Source organism: Rhinatrema bivittatum, chromosome 17 (genome assembly GCF_901001135.1).
Source record: "Rhinatrema bivittatum chromosome 17, aRhiBiv1.1, whole genome shotgun sequence".
Classification (NCBI taxonomy): Eukaryota; Metazoa; Chordata; class Amphibia; order Gymnophiona; family Rhinatrematidae; genus Rhinatrema; species Rhinatrema bivittatum.
Window position 1 is genome coordinate 34,375,604 of NC_042631.1, and position 15,586 is coordinate 34,391,189.

At 42.1% G+C, this 15,586-nt stretch overlaps 1 protein-coding gene across 1 annotated transcript in view; it reads left to right on the forward strand.

Annotated features, from left to right (window-relative positions):
- Positions 1-15,586, forward strand: part of B4GALNT4 (beta-1,4-N-acetyl-galactosaminyltransferase 4) — a 334,646-nt gene that overhangs the window by 89,653 nt on the left and 229,407 nt on the right. Inside the window, exon 2 of the mRNA XM_029583102.1 lies at positions 8,301-8,416. Coding sequence (XP_029438962.1) covers positions 8,301-8,416 — 116 coding nt within the window. The remainder of the gene's footprint in view (positions 1-8,300; positions 8,417-15,586) is intronic.

The window sequence follows — 15,586 nt, forward strand, 5'->3', positions numbered from 1 at the left end:
GGGACTTTGTCAAACACCTTCTGAAAATCAAAATACACCAAATCTACCTGTTCACCTTTATTCACATGCTTATTCATCTCTTAAAAAAAAAAAAAAAAAAAGTAGCAGATTTGTGAGGCAAGACTTCCCTTGGGTAAATCCATGCTGGCTGTGTCCCATTAAACCATGTCTATCTAAAAAGAACAAAATCACACAACATATAATTATTTCTACATTTTTTTCCAGCACTGAAGTCAGGCTCACCAGTCTATAGTTTCTTGGATCACTTCTGAAATCCTTTTTATATATTGGGATTACATTGGCCACTTTCCAGTCTTCAGGTACAATGGATGATTTTAATGATGAGTTACAAATTACTTGAAATAGAGCTGAAATTTCATTTTTGAGTTCTTTCAGAACCCTGAGATGTATACCATTTAACCCTGAGATGTATACCATATAACATCACCTCGGTTTATTGTAAACCGAGGTGATGTTATTAACGTGCCGCGGTATATAAAAAAAAATAAATCACGAAATAAATAAATAAATAAATAAATACCATCTGGTTCAGGTGATTTGCTACTTTTCAGTTTGTTAATTTGGCCTACTACACCTTCCAGGTTCACCATGATTTGGGTCAATTCATCTGAATTGTCACTCTTGAAAACTGTTTCTGGAACGGGTGTCTCCCCATCATCCTCTTCGGTAAATACCGAAGCAAAGAATTCATTTAGTGTCTCTGTGATGGCCTTATCTTCCACCAAGTTTCATAAAATCACTGATGATTAATTCAAGCTATAAGAATTCTGCTGAACAGTTAAGTAATTTGTCTGCTATACAAGACATTTTTAATCAAAATAAACTGTCACATGTATAAAAATTACTGAAATGAAAATGACTTCAGTTTGTTAGAAGGCTATTATTAAAAGAGGCTTTATATGCATGAAGGTACATAATAAAAGCAAAAGAAAAGTCACTCCTACTTTGGGAGAGAAAAATTGCTTACCTGTAGTCTGGCCCGGTGACTCATTGGCAGTGATGTGTAGCATTGCACAGAGGGTCCTGGATTTGATTTCTGGCTCTGGTTTACACTCCCTTGATCAGCTAGGGCTAGAGATATTATTTATTTATTTATTTATCGAGTTTTATATGCTATCATTCGGTTTCGCCATCACAACGGTTTACAAGTTTCGAACGGTGCAGAATGTTATGGTGGTAAACATTAGCAAAGTGGGAGGGTTATAGTCACCGTGCAATGGCGACACCTAGTGGCTACTTTTAATGCCCCTGATTGCAGGCTTCCGGAAAACGCCCTGGTGCATGGCCTCTGGCTGAAAACTGTCATTGCAATGACCTACATAAAGTAAGCTGGGAGGGGATATAAAACAGGAGAAAATCCCCACGCAGTTGTGGGGATCCCAGCTTCTGCTTCTGACTGAGCTGGGAGGAGGAGGAGGAGAAAGTGTTCTTGGAAAGCATGGCTCGCATGATTCCATCCAACGGAAGATGTTTTCTAGAGAAGATAGAATGTCAGTGGTTCTTCTTAAATCGATAACCAAAGAAGAGGTGGGGGTTTGTGAAGAGGAGGCATGCAGTGCTTAATATACACAGGATATTGGCTTCTATGGAATATTGTCATTGGAGAAAGATTCTTTTCCCCCCTTTTATTCCTTTTGTCTCTGCAACCTCCTCTTAAGCATATTAAGCAGGAGAAAAATACCTCTGGAATCATGGTTGTTTCTTCAAAGTTTGATTGCTTTATTTGTTGATGATATTTTGATTCATATTACTGATTCAATTAAGACTCTAAACAAAACAGCTCTATACGAATTGTCAAGACATCGAGAACTGATGGGGTTGAAAATAAATATGGATAAACCTGAGCTTATGTGAATACCTTGTGAGGTGAAAGATATCTGGGAAACTGAGTTTCCCTTGAAGGTGGGCAGAAGATGTTTTTAAATATATTTGAGAATTTTTTTATTTTTTTTTTTACCAGAGGACATTATGACTCTGCAACATAAGATTTTTTTTCCTATTTGTTTTTCTCTACAAGGTCACTGCTGCAACAGTAGGCTAAATGTCCCATTTCTTTAATTAGGAAAATTAATTAGTTTCGTATCATGATACTCCCTACTTGGTTGTACATTTTTCAGCTAATACCTATTCATCTGACAAAACGAGAATTAGTATGATTGGTAGGGTAGAATAGCACTCAAAACTAATGAAAATTATAGAGCCTGGTGGTTTCTCAAGTTTTATAATATATGAGGCATTTTGGAGCACATCTTATTATACACCTACAGATAATGGAAGAGGCTTTACCTTTGGAGCCAACATGTACACTTCATGCATTACCTTCTAAATTCCCACCCAGTCCCACTTCTAATGGCTTGGTTAAAATTATCTTAAAACATAAACATGGTTATGCCATAGTATGCAAGCGAACTATAAAGGTTTCCCCATATTTACCTTTAGTGGGAAATAGGCATTTTGTTCAGGGATTACAGAACAGGGTTTTTCAGATGTGGCACATAAAAGGTATTTGTTCAATCTATCACATACTGGGGATGAGGGGCGAGTGCTGAATTTCCAAGAATTTAGAGATAAGTAAACCATTGATGAATATTTGTATGCTTAGCTTCAGCTAAGACACTATATGAATTCTCTGGGAAATTCTGATTTGCAGCAACATATTAAAAATGTTAAAGAAATGGTCAGCATAGAATACCGAGTCTCAATACAGTTTCACTTTTTCATTCCACATTAGTTCAGGCAGAAATGGTAAGATGTATGAATGATTTAGTATAGAATTGGCAAAAAAGAAGTGGGTGTGCGTTTGACAGTAAAGAGTTATCGGGAATACTTCACAAGAATCACATTTCTGAAAATAGTTTAAGGGAAACATAACATAAATTTTTGATGAGTTAATTTTCACAGAGGAGAGCATTTCTGACAATTTCAACATCTGATATATATCTGTTAAGTACGGAAAGGAAAGCAGCACCTTAGGACATTCCTTTCAGCCTTGTGAAGTTATTCAATGTCTTTGGGGAATATATATATTGGAATGCAATTTACAGCTGAATGTAGATGTGGTTCTTTCTGAAGATACATCAATATCTACTTAAAGCAATAAATACCAGAAATTATGGTTGAGGAAAGTCTTATTATTAGCTAAAATAAAAAATCTATACATTACAGAACTGGAGAGCTGAAACCACCTGCTTTAGCATAGTAGAGAAATATTTTACATCACCTACTAGTCATGGAGAAATATATAGGCAAATTTGGTGGTCTGAGGAAGAAAAAAAATGTTTCTGGAGGTATAGGATTATCATATCTGTTCTTTACCTCATAAAGCAAAATGTCTTGTAATGAAAGAAATATTAACGAGAGAGATTGTGTTGTAGATGGTATGGTATAGGTGGAATAAAGGTATTGTGAGGGTGAGTGTCAGTAATGGCAGGGGAGGTGTTTAGGGGCAGTAGGGGTTAACAAGGTTTAAGATTCGTGATGGAAAACTAGATTGTTGATGGCGTGGTGAGATGCACAGAAGGCACACTATGTATTATGCTTTTTGCTTCACTTTGAGTTAACAGAAAAAGCAGAAATCAAATCAAATTAATAAAATTAAATAACTAATTTAAAAAATTTGTAAAACTATACTGAGATTGAAGAGCCTTAAACAGAGGGAGTGCGGTATTTTCTTCATTGGTCTCAGAGCCTTGTTGATGCCACAGTCAATTAATCTTAAAACATAAGTTTATAGGAAATGTTTGCTTAGGTTAGCTTACTAATTTTATGAATCACATTTCTTAAAATAAAATCAATTTATTGCCATGCTGGATCAGATCAATGATCTACTGATTCAAGCATTCAGTCTAGACTGGGAAAAAGGGGTGCAGTGTTGCCATAGTTTTTAAGCCTGAGTTCAGTAGAACAGTGGCTTATCACAGTTGTGGGCAAACATTTTTTTTAAACAGGGCCACATTAGTGTTTCCTATCGGAGCAGGGGGCCAGGGCAGGGGGTCTCCCCTTAGAAATCCGGGGTGTTTACATTGGCAAGTGTACCCCACAGTGATAAGGACAAAGCAGCAGCCATATTTATTTATTTATTTGCTTATAAAATTTTGATCCCGCGGATTCACAAACTCGGCAACAGAAAATACACACACAAAATGTAATCAAACAGCAATAAACAACTAAACATATCAACACACAATAGAATAAAACAAAGCCAAAATTAAAAACATAAATTAGCTGTGTAACCAAACTTAGAGGGTCATTTTTAAAATCGCGTTAGGGCCCTAACGCCCATGATAAAGCCACAACACATATGATAATGCATTGCGACGCACGCTATCACGGGATTTAACGCCGGAAATAACTACACCTTTTTTTCCTGTCATGCTGTGCATTATAGCCGAAACGGGATTTGTGATATTTATTGTTTCGGGCAGGGAGAGGGCAGGGGAAGAAAGAGAGAGCCTCTGGGGAGGCACACATTAGTCACCTTTTTTATACCACTGTAAGAGGGGCCATTTATGCACAGTCAGAGGTATGAACAGCACAGTAGGCATCAGTGAAGGTTTTGTGATTTGGAGTGTTGACAGGTATAAAAAGATGAGATGTGTACAATGTATTCTCTGCTACTAGTTGCCACTCTTACAGTGGTATAAATAGTTTACTTATATGAGAGCCTGATAAAGAGTATCTCTCTCTCTCTCTCTCAAAATCTAGGGGTTAGAGGGCCCAGTACTGCAGTCACTGTTGTCTTAAGGCAAACAGATGACTTTTAAGTCGCTTCCTAAAGTGAAGCAGGTCATTTTCAGTTCTAAGCTCTTCATACCAATAAAAAGAATAATTCAAAACAATTAACAAATAGAACAATATTTTTATTGTATTTTACTCTCATAAAAATGTTCCAAATATGCATAAAACGTTTCAAAACAGATGCTTTAAATAGTACTCACTAATAAAAAAAAAAAACAACTAGTAAGGATTTTAAAAAATTCCCTGCTCTCCGAACCTCGAAACGTTTGATTTCCAGATGTTCTGAGGTTGTCGTGGATAGCAGGGAGAGAGGAAGGAGCAGGGCAGGGGTTGTTGCACACACATATGTGTGCTCTCTTTCTCTCACACACATACACATGTTCTGTCTCAGCCACCCATATTCACATGCTCTCTTTTATCCATACTCACAGTGCTCCCTCACTCACCCCCATACACACACATGCACTCGCTATCACTGGCTCCCTCACACACACACTTCACCAGGCAAGCTCCCATTCATTCTTTCTCACTCTGTCTGTCTCTCTCTCTCTCAAACGCGTGCACGCACACACACTCACACACACATACACACACACACACACACACACACACACACCCCCCTCAGTGGGATGGGGGATCCACTGGCGGCTGCATGAGCTTTTCTGTTTGTTTTTTTAACTGCCGATGGGATGGGGGGTTCCCAGACTTCTTTCAGCGGTCACACAGACTTCTTTCTTTGTTTTTTGGTTACGAGTGGGATGGGGTCCACCAGCAGCTGCAAAGGCCTCCTGATGTTCTGATCGGCACGCGCCAATTCCGGCGGGGGCCAAGATATGCTCCTCATCTTCCTGCCCCGCTGGCACACTGCTACTTTAATTGCGGATGCTGGGGGCCACGATGCTCTCCCGCCTGCGCCAAGGGGGGTGTCATCCCTGGCCACCAACAACCAGGATGACGTCATCAGAGGCCCACGCTATCAGTCCATTGTTAATGAAATCATTGCAAGGCATCAGCGGGCCAGAGATAATGGGGTAAATTCAGGAGGAGGAGAACTGGAAAACAACTTTCGTCAGGCTGGAATAGGCCCGCAGGCCGTAGTTTGCCCACTCGCTGGCTTATCAGATGCCTAAATATCTGTCAGTGTGTTTCAGTTTATATATGTGCATATGTCACCCCTTTATAGTTTTGGATTAGCTGTACCTAGCTGCATCAAACTTCGTATAGAGGCAGGTCCTGGGAGGAGACATTTGACTTTTCCACTTTTCAAAATTGGTGAGCGATCAGAAGGGGAGGGAGAGTGGGAGATCTGGTGTTTTCTTTTCTCCTAAGAAATGCATGCACTTTCGGTTCTAGATCCATTCAAATGAAGAGAAGCTTCTTGTGAGCTTAATCTAGCATGAATAACAGTTACCATGATAGATAGTGATGGAAGAAATGAGTGTGCAGAAGCTAATGCACCCCGTATATCATCCAGGGAAACAGCAGCAGGTCTCACTCAGATATCCCAAAGCAGCCAAAACTTCAGAAGAGGAACCAACCCTCACAGTAGTACCTGCAGAGGGATCCGGATCAGAGATACCAGACAGTCCACCGACTCCCACCCCAACTATTGGAATCGATTTGAGGGTGAGCTACTCAGAGACAGGCGATTAATCGAATAGCTGGCCTTAATTAATTTTGAAGCATCCCCGGGAGAATGACCTTGCCTGGCTGTTATTTTGGATCCCAGCAGGTCCATGCACGGTAACACCCAAAATAGTGGTGGCCCCCTCTGATGCCAGCAACGTAGCAGCAGGCCCCTCCCGAACTCTCCGATGCAGAGGGCATGGAAAAGAGCTCAGTGATGGTTGTCTGGAGCAAATGAGACCATGAAGAACCAGAGTAGGCCCTATGAACCTTACCCTTCCTTTTATTTATTTTGATTTATATTCCGCTTTTTGCACTTTTTTTCAGCGCTTCAAAGTAGATTACATTCAGGTACTGTAGGTATTTCCCTATCCCCAGAGGGCTTACAGTCTAAGGCTTGGATTCATCATTCTTCGCAGAATGATGAATCCTGCGAAAATGGGGGGCGGGCCTGCGAAAAAACGCAGCCTTCGCACCGCCATGGTGTGCCAGCTGCTGCACCAAATAGCGCCACCGTGAAAGATGGTTCTATTCGGTGTGCTACTGCCGACGATAATATTAGTAACATTATCACTGGCAGCGAAGCCACAGCCAACTCGTCCCCTCCCCTAATTTGCACGTGATAAAGCCTTAGAAAATAAACCCCCTAACGGGCCGATTCAGTAAAGTCCGCGGGAGAGCGGGCGAATGCCCGCTCTCCCGGCGCGCACACAGGCCACTCTCCTGTGCGCCTGATACATTATTTATATTAGGCCCGGCGGTAGAAACGGGCAAAAGGAGGCGCTAGGGACACTAGTGCGTCCCTAGCGCCTCCTTTTTGACAGGAGTGGCGGCTGTCAGCGGGTTTGACAGCCGACGCTCAATTTTACCGGCGTCGGTTGTCAAGCACGCTGACAGCCACGGGCTCGGAAACCGGACGCCGGCAAAATTGAGCATCCGGTGTTCGACCAGACAGCCGCCGGCCGACTTTAAAGTTTTTTTGTTTTTACTTTTTTTAGCCTTCTTTTCTGTGCACTTTCCTGGTGCCGGTGCCCGGTGCCCGAAGAAATTAGCACCTACCTTTGGGTAGGTGCTAATTTCTGAAAGTAAAATGTGCGGCTTGGCTGCACATTTTACTTACTGAATTGCACGTGAATACCTAATAGTGCCCTCAACATGCATTTGCATGTTGAGGGCACTATTAGGTGCCGCAGGTTGGACATGTGTTTTCTGCCCCTTACTGAATAAGGGGTAAGGGAAAATGCACGTCCAATCAAGGGTTAACAGTGCGCTCCATCGGCCCGTAAGTTTGTACCTGACACAATGGAGGGTGAAGTGACTTGCCCAAGGAGCGATAGCAGGGCTCAGACGCTGGTCTCTTGGTTTGTAGCCCACTGCTCTAACCACTAGGCTACTCCTCCACTCCACTTCTACTTCTCCACTTTTGCGTATATTCAGAGAGTAAGGGAATGAGGAAACGGATCAGGTAAAAGGGAGGAAGGGGATGCCTGGAGCTACGCAGAACATGACTGCTGCCAGAATTGCAATCGTGGATCTCCAAGTTCCATACAATTTGATATTGTTCATGGCTCTGTTTCATGTGGTTTAGGTAATATTCCAGTGAATACAGACTTCTTTACTCCTCCTCCTGATTAAAAAAAAATAAAAAAGTGCAATACTTCCACTTTTTCTGACCTAGAAGTTCCTTTATTTTAATGTATTTTGGTGGAAAATTAGGAGAATTCCTTGTTTTCCCCACATCTTCTTTGTAAGAGTTTCTGAAAGCGTGCACGACGCATCGGATACATTTTACATGTGTGGGTATAGGCATGCGGGGTACTTGAAGGTAACTCTAGGGTGGGCGGCCTGGTTTATCTGTGACCGCTGAGCTAGAAAGGAGCCTTGCCACCCTCAATGCCTGCGTTTCCTGCTTGCAGATGGCGAGAGGCTCAGTGAGGGGACAGATGCTGGACGGAGAGCAGCCGGCGCACACGCTTCGTCCCTCCAAAGACGAGCAGAGGACTCCAACGAAAGCAGAGAAGATGAGCAGATGGTAAGATTTCGTAACGCTGCTTTTAACCCTTTCGTAACGCTCCTTTTAACCCTTCACCGCTGTCTGAAATAATGGCAGATAGACCGGTCAGTGTTTAATAACCGAGAGTCACGTGGGCTTCGTGAAGAGGTGCTAAGTGACAAATAATGTCAGGCCTGACATTTCTTCTCTTTCAGTTAGTTTTCATGCTGGGTGGTGGAGTAGGGGGTACCTCTTCCAGGTACTGCAGAAATGTGGAATAAGAACCCGAAAGCTGCAGGGGATTCAGGTCTCTGTAGGTCCAGAGGGAGAGGAGACAATTATTTCTCCTTTCTTTGGGACTTTTACTTAGGCATGCGCAAGGTGCAGCTGGGAAGACCAACTTCAAAATAGCGGCGGCGGTATATTAGTGCTGCTCACTATCCCAGTAGATTTTTTGGAACGTTCCAATGGAAATCTTAATGGAATTTGGTGAATTTTCAGGCTTTAAGATAAATCTGAAAAGGTCGGAAGCCTTAAGCCGGAAGAAACTAAAAATTGTGGGGAGAGAACTTCCAGTTGAAATGGGCTAATGGAATTTTTAAGTATTTGGGGATTTTGTTATATGATTAACCTAAAATGTTATACTAGCTTAATATATCTGTGATTCTCACTTATTCTACAACTGCAGCAATGGAAGTCTGTGACACTTTCATTGGTGGATAGGGCTAACTTGTTTAAAATGGTTTTATTCCCTAGATCAGAGCTTTCCAAACTTTTCATGTTGGTGACACACTTTTTAGACAAACATAATTTCGGGACACAGTAATTAGTCTACAAGCAAACCGGAGGTTAAAGGTTAAATGAATGAAATGTATTTCGACAATTTATGTATGTTTCCTTAAATATATACATAATAAAATGTTTCACGACACAACATATCTTGTGAAAACCTTTCGTTTATATTAAAAATATATAATATTCCAAGATTAATGTTATTGTTATAATTTATGAGTAACAATAATAAAACAAAGTTATTGTGTTATTCAATTTACCTCTTTAATGAGATATATGAGCTTGATGGGATGAACACAGCTTTTGAATATTTGGTGTTAATAAAAAAGTCCAAAGGGTCTTCTGCATAATTTTAAAAAGCTGGCCAGTTTCACACTATATAATTATTTGATAGCCTCATTCAACTAATTCTATATGGCTATGAGAGTGAAATCTGGAATTTATAGGAAGGGACAGAATGTCAATACAAATCCTGCACCTCCAGTTCTGTAACTCTGTGCATCCACTGAAATTCCCCCAAACAATGGAGCTTGGATGTTTCCCTTACAGCTCATCATACTAAAAGATATTTTCAAATGCTGGTGTCACCTCACAGTAACAGCAGCACAAACACCTTCCACTGCCAGGCACATTGTGAACTAAAATAAAACCTCGCAAAAAAGACACTCAAAATCTATACTGCAATCCCATTGTAACATAACAGTAATAACACCAAGGACTCAAACAACAATAACCCTACCTGTGAAAAAGCATGGGTAAATATTACACTGGGTCCTAGAATACCAATACACCACCTACTGAGGAAACAAAACAAACCCGATTGCTATAGATCCCTATGCTAGCAGAATCTCTCGTCATGGTCACACACACAGAGCAGAGACAGACCCTCACCAAATACAGAATACAAAATAAAGGAGCACAAATTAGACAAAAACTGAAATGGAAACTCCAAGAAGCCAGACTCTGTGTATTAACAATGGAAAAACAGAACCACCATTCCTCATAAAACAAATAAAATCAAGAAACATAAAGCATCAGTTATAATAGTAAAACCATAATAATAAAAGAATATTTTAGAACTACTGATAAATAGAATTTCTATTAATTAAAATCATATACATTTTTTACAATTTCCCAAGGTTATCCTCTCTCACACACTCACATGTCCATTCTCTCTCACACATACACTGTCACTTTCATACAAATTCATGCTCTTATACCCACCATAACCTCTCGCTCTCACAGACACTGACACACTCTCAGGCTCTAAGACACTCTCTCCCCCTCCACACACACCCCACACACAAACTCTTACTCCCCTGGATTTTCTCATACACACTCTCTCTGGCTCCCTTACATACACACAAACACACACACCCAGGCAAGTTCCCAATCAATCTCACACAAACACACACACCCAGGCAAGCTCCCAGTCATTCTCACACACTAAAACTGACCCCCAGGCAGGCTCCCATTCATTTTCACACCACTCCCTCACCATCCCCCAGGCAGGCATCCATCCATTCACACACATACACCCCAAGGCAGGCACCCATTCATACACATGCACACACTAAAGGCAGACCCCCTCTCTTTCTTTTGCCAGCAACCTCGGAGCCTCTCTCATTCCTCTGCTGCCACTGATGCCACATGGCTATTGGGGAGGCGCTGATTGCTGCTATTGGCACTGAAGCCCATTCTGCTGCCTCCTCTGTGCAGGCCCCGTGGGTTTCCACTTCCTCCATGTTGATCTCGTACATTGTGAGATCCGCATAGAGAAAGTGCTACTCTTGACATTAACAAAGTAAAAAGTAATTTATTTCTTTTTTTTTTTTTTTAACCTTTGCTGTCTGATCTTAGTTTTCTAATCGGTTGGTCCCAGGCTTTTTTGTTCCACCTCCCCTTTCTTATTTTTTTGCCAATTCATTTCATATTGTCTTTTTTTCTATTTCTTTTCTCTCCATCTATCTTCTTCCCTCAAACATACAGTCAGGTTCTCATTCTCACATGCTTTCTCTCTCTCACACACACACACACACACACACACAGGCTCTCACTCTCACATGCTCTCTCTCTCATACAATCATTCATACACAGTCTCTCTCTTGCACATGCTGTCTGACTCTCACACACCCAGGCTCTCTCTCACTCCCACATGCTGTCTTGCTCATACACAGGCTTTAACTGTCACATGCTGTCTCTCTCTCACACACACAGGCTCTCACATGCTGTCTCTGCAAACATTGAGGTCCTCACTCCCACATCCAATCTCTCAACTCACACAGGCACCCAATCTCTCAACTCACCTCATACACGCACACAATCTCTCAATTCAGCTCATACAGGCACCCAATCTCTCAACTCAGCTAATACACACACTCTATGGGCCCTCAGCCTCTCTCTTACCTCTGGGCCCTCCTCTTCATGGGTCGCTGCAGGATCGGCTCTGCAGCGGCCCTGATCTTCTCGGGCCGATCGCGGCAACTCTGATCTTCTTGGGCCGATCGCGGTGACTCTGATCTTCTCGAGCCGATCCTATCCGCGGTGGGGGCCCTACTACCGGGCCTCTTCTCGCCCGCTGCAACAACGCGGCTCCTCTTCTGCACGCGGCTGCTTCATCTCCTTCCTGCCCGTGCGGCTCCGGCAACATTTTTCTTCCGGGGCCGCGTGGGCAGGAAGGAGGTGGAGCACCTGCACGTTTAGACGTGCCCTTTTTCTTCGGGCCGAGGTGACGTGAACTCACCACGGCCTTACCGATCTTCCTGCTGTGTGTCTGCGGCACACAGCACAATGATTCTTCACTGCTTAGCTGCCAGTGGGATGAGCTCCACCGGCGGCCGCATTGGCTCCCACTTGCCGGTGTGTCACGTGCACCGGGCTTGCGCGACACACCGGCACACCTCAGGCGACACACTAAAGTGTCGCGACACACACTTTGGAAAGTTCTGCCCTAGATGGTTATACATACTTCAAACTTTAGGGCTTTTGAAAAAAGATATACAAACTTTGGAAAAACGGGTATCCACATTTCTGTGAAATGGTAAAAAAAAAACCAAAAAAAAACAAACCTATGATTATATTTAAACATTTACAAAGGGACTGGAGTAATGTTGGAAATGATTTATCTGATTTGGAGATATATACGATCTGACTTGTTTTTCAAGAACGCTTAAAGGTTGGTTGTCTGACACCACATATTACTCGATTGATAAGGTAGAGAAAGCCATCATTGCCCCTCTGCATCTTTGCTATGTACTGCATGCAAAAATGAGGAAATACCTGTTCATATTTCTAGGAGTGCCCCTGTTCCCCTTTTACCTATTCATAGGAATCCAGATTCAGCCAAGATGTTATAAATTTGGAAATAGGCTGATGCAGGAGGTCATGTGTTGTCTTTACAGTATCTTAAGGGGTAATAAAATAAAGTCCTTTTTTTGCTTGTTTATAACTGTGGCATTATGGATAAATCCGTTCTGTGTCATGTCATAATTGGAATAGATTTTTCATTTGGAAGAAGTAGAAAGAATTACAGTATCTATGACCATCAAGGCTTTTAAGGAGTTAATAGCAACTGAAGCAACTGAGACTTTACTGTTGAGATGGAAGAAGGAAGGAAGTAGATATAGGTTTTCCAGATAGTTTAATGGAACAAAGTCAGCATGGCTTTACCCAGGGCAAGTCTTGCCTTACAAATCTGCTTCACTTTTTTGAAGGAGTTAATAAACATGTGGATAAAGGTGAACCAGTAGATGTAGTGTACTTGGATTTTCAGAAGGCGTGTGACAAAGTTCCTCATGAGAGGCTTCTAGGAAAAGTAAAACGTCATGGGATAGGTGGCGATGTCCTTTCGTGGATTGCAAACTGGCTAAAAGACAGGAAACGGAGAGTAGGGTTAAATGGGCAATTTTCTCAGTAGAAGGGAATGGGCAGTGGAGTGCCTCAGGGATCTGTATTGGGACCCTTACTTTTCAATATATTTATAAATGATCTGGAAAGAAATACGACGAGTGAGATAATCAAATTTGCAGATGATACAAAATTGTTCAGAGTAGTTAAATCACAAGCAGATTGTGATAAATTGCAGGACGACCTTGTGAGACTGGAAAATTGGGCATCCAAATGGCAGTTGAAATTTAATGTGGATAAGTGTAAGGTGATGCATATAGGGAAAAATAACCCATGCTATAATTATACAATGTTGGGTTCCATATTAGGTGCTACAACCCAAGAAAGAGATCTAGGTGTCATAGTGGATAACACATTGAAATCGTCGGTGCAGTGTGCTGCAGCAGTCAAAAAAGCAAACAGAATGTTGGGAATTATTAGAAAAGGAATGATGAATAAAACGGAAAATGTCATAATGCCTCTGTATCGCTCCATGGTAAGACCGCACCTTGAATACTGTGTACAATTCTGGTCGCCGCATCTCAAGAAAGACATAGCTGCGATGGAGAAGGTACAGAGAAGGGCTACCAAAATGATAAGGGGAATGGAACAGCTCCCCTTGAGGAAAGACTAAAGAGGTTAGGACTTTTCAGCTTGGAGAAGAGATGGCTGAGGGGGGATATGATAGAGATGTTTAAAATTATGAGAGGTCTAGAACGGGTAGATGTGAATCGGTTATTTACTCTTTCGGATAGTAGAAAGACTAGGGAGCACTCCATGAAGTTAGCATGGGGCACATTTAAAACCAATCGGAGAAAGTTCTTTTTTACTCAATGCACAATTAAACTCTGGAATTTGTTGCCAGAGGATGTGGTTAGTGCAGTTAGTATAGCTGTGTTTAAAAAAGGATTGGATGAGTTCTTGGAGGAGAAGTCCATTACCTGCTATTAAGTTCACTTAGAGAATAGCCACTGCCATTAGCAATGGTAACATGGAATAGACTTAGTTTTTGGGTACTTGCCAGGTTCTTATTGCCTGGTTTGGCCACTGTTGGAAACAGGATGCTGGGCTTGATGGACCCTTGGTCTGACCCAGAATGGCATTTTCTTATGTTCTTATGTTCTTATATTGGGGGAGAATGAAGGAGCTTTCCAAAATTATGACTTTGAGAAAAATGCGGTAGGGCATCTTTTTCTCAGCTCAGAGCATGTATGGCAAAATGACAGACTCAGATAGGTATATAAAATGTAATGCGGGTTAGGGCACTTCAGTAGGCATGCACATTAGTTTAAAAAAATTGAAACAAATAGGGGCCAATTTGTTTTTGTTGTTGGGTTGTTTTTTGTTTTTTTTGTGGGGCCATGAAACTAATTGTGGGCCCCATGGATTAAATAAATGCTCTTTGTTTGAAATTCAGTGATGTCTATAGGCCATTATAGTCAAAGGACTCATAGAAATCATAGGGAGAGCAACAGGTATACAGTTAGGAATTGCTAAAAAGTTCAGAGCAGGCAGTCAGGAGACCTGGATAGGACTGACGTGCTGACAAGGAGACAACGGGGATGATGTATCACGGTGAAGCAATTTTCCAGTCTGACCTATTGCAACGCACCAGGTACAGCGACGCTGATCTTGAAGGCTGAACGTGTCAGAGTTTGCTGTGCATGCTTTCAGATGACACTGTCTGGAAGTGTCTATTTGAGCTCCCTCCGAGTACAGGGGTTTATTTTTCCCAATCAACTTTTTTTGCTGCTGCCCATCTTACAGTCTGTCACTGTGCCAGTCAGTAACTCAAAGCAGTGAGACAGCGCTGCGTCTGTATTACTTGCTGTACCTTTTTTTTTTTGCCTTGCGGTAATGGAGGCAGACAGTTGTTTGCAGAGCTGGTACTGATTTTGTGTCTGCCTAGGTGGTGGAAATTGTGGGTACAGGGGGGAGCACCTGTCAGTGGTAGAGAACAAGTACCAGAGGTGTGAAACACAGTGCAGCAGTGTCTCTGTGTTGCTCACACACGCGTGTCAGCGTGGCGCTGGCACAGTCAGTGGGCATGATGATACCATTGCAAAATATTAAATCATTTAAACCTTCACATCCCAGTGACAAAATCAGTCCTGTCGGGGATAGGGAAAGGTGAAGCAGTAAGAAGCCAAACAGTAGTGCTGACTTAGGATGCTGTTGCCTCTTTGGGTGGCAGTTTGCCACTTCAGATGCCATCAAGGGTTCATATTGTAACTCCCTCCTGCTCGGGCTCCCAGACAACACCATAAAACCTCTTCAAATGGTTCAAAACTCAGCAGCCAGGATCCTCACCAACACCAAAAAAAGGGATCATATCACCCCTGCTCTTCAACACCTCCACTGGTTACCCATCAAGTACAGGATCCTCTTCAAAGTCCTCATGATCATCCATAAAGCCAAACACAACCTCATATCCCTTGACACCACTATTCAGTTCACACCATATACCTCATCCAGACCAATTAGAAGTGCCTACAAAGACACCCTGTTTGCCCCACAAGCAAAATCATCCTT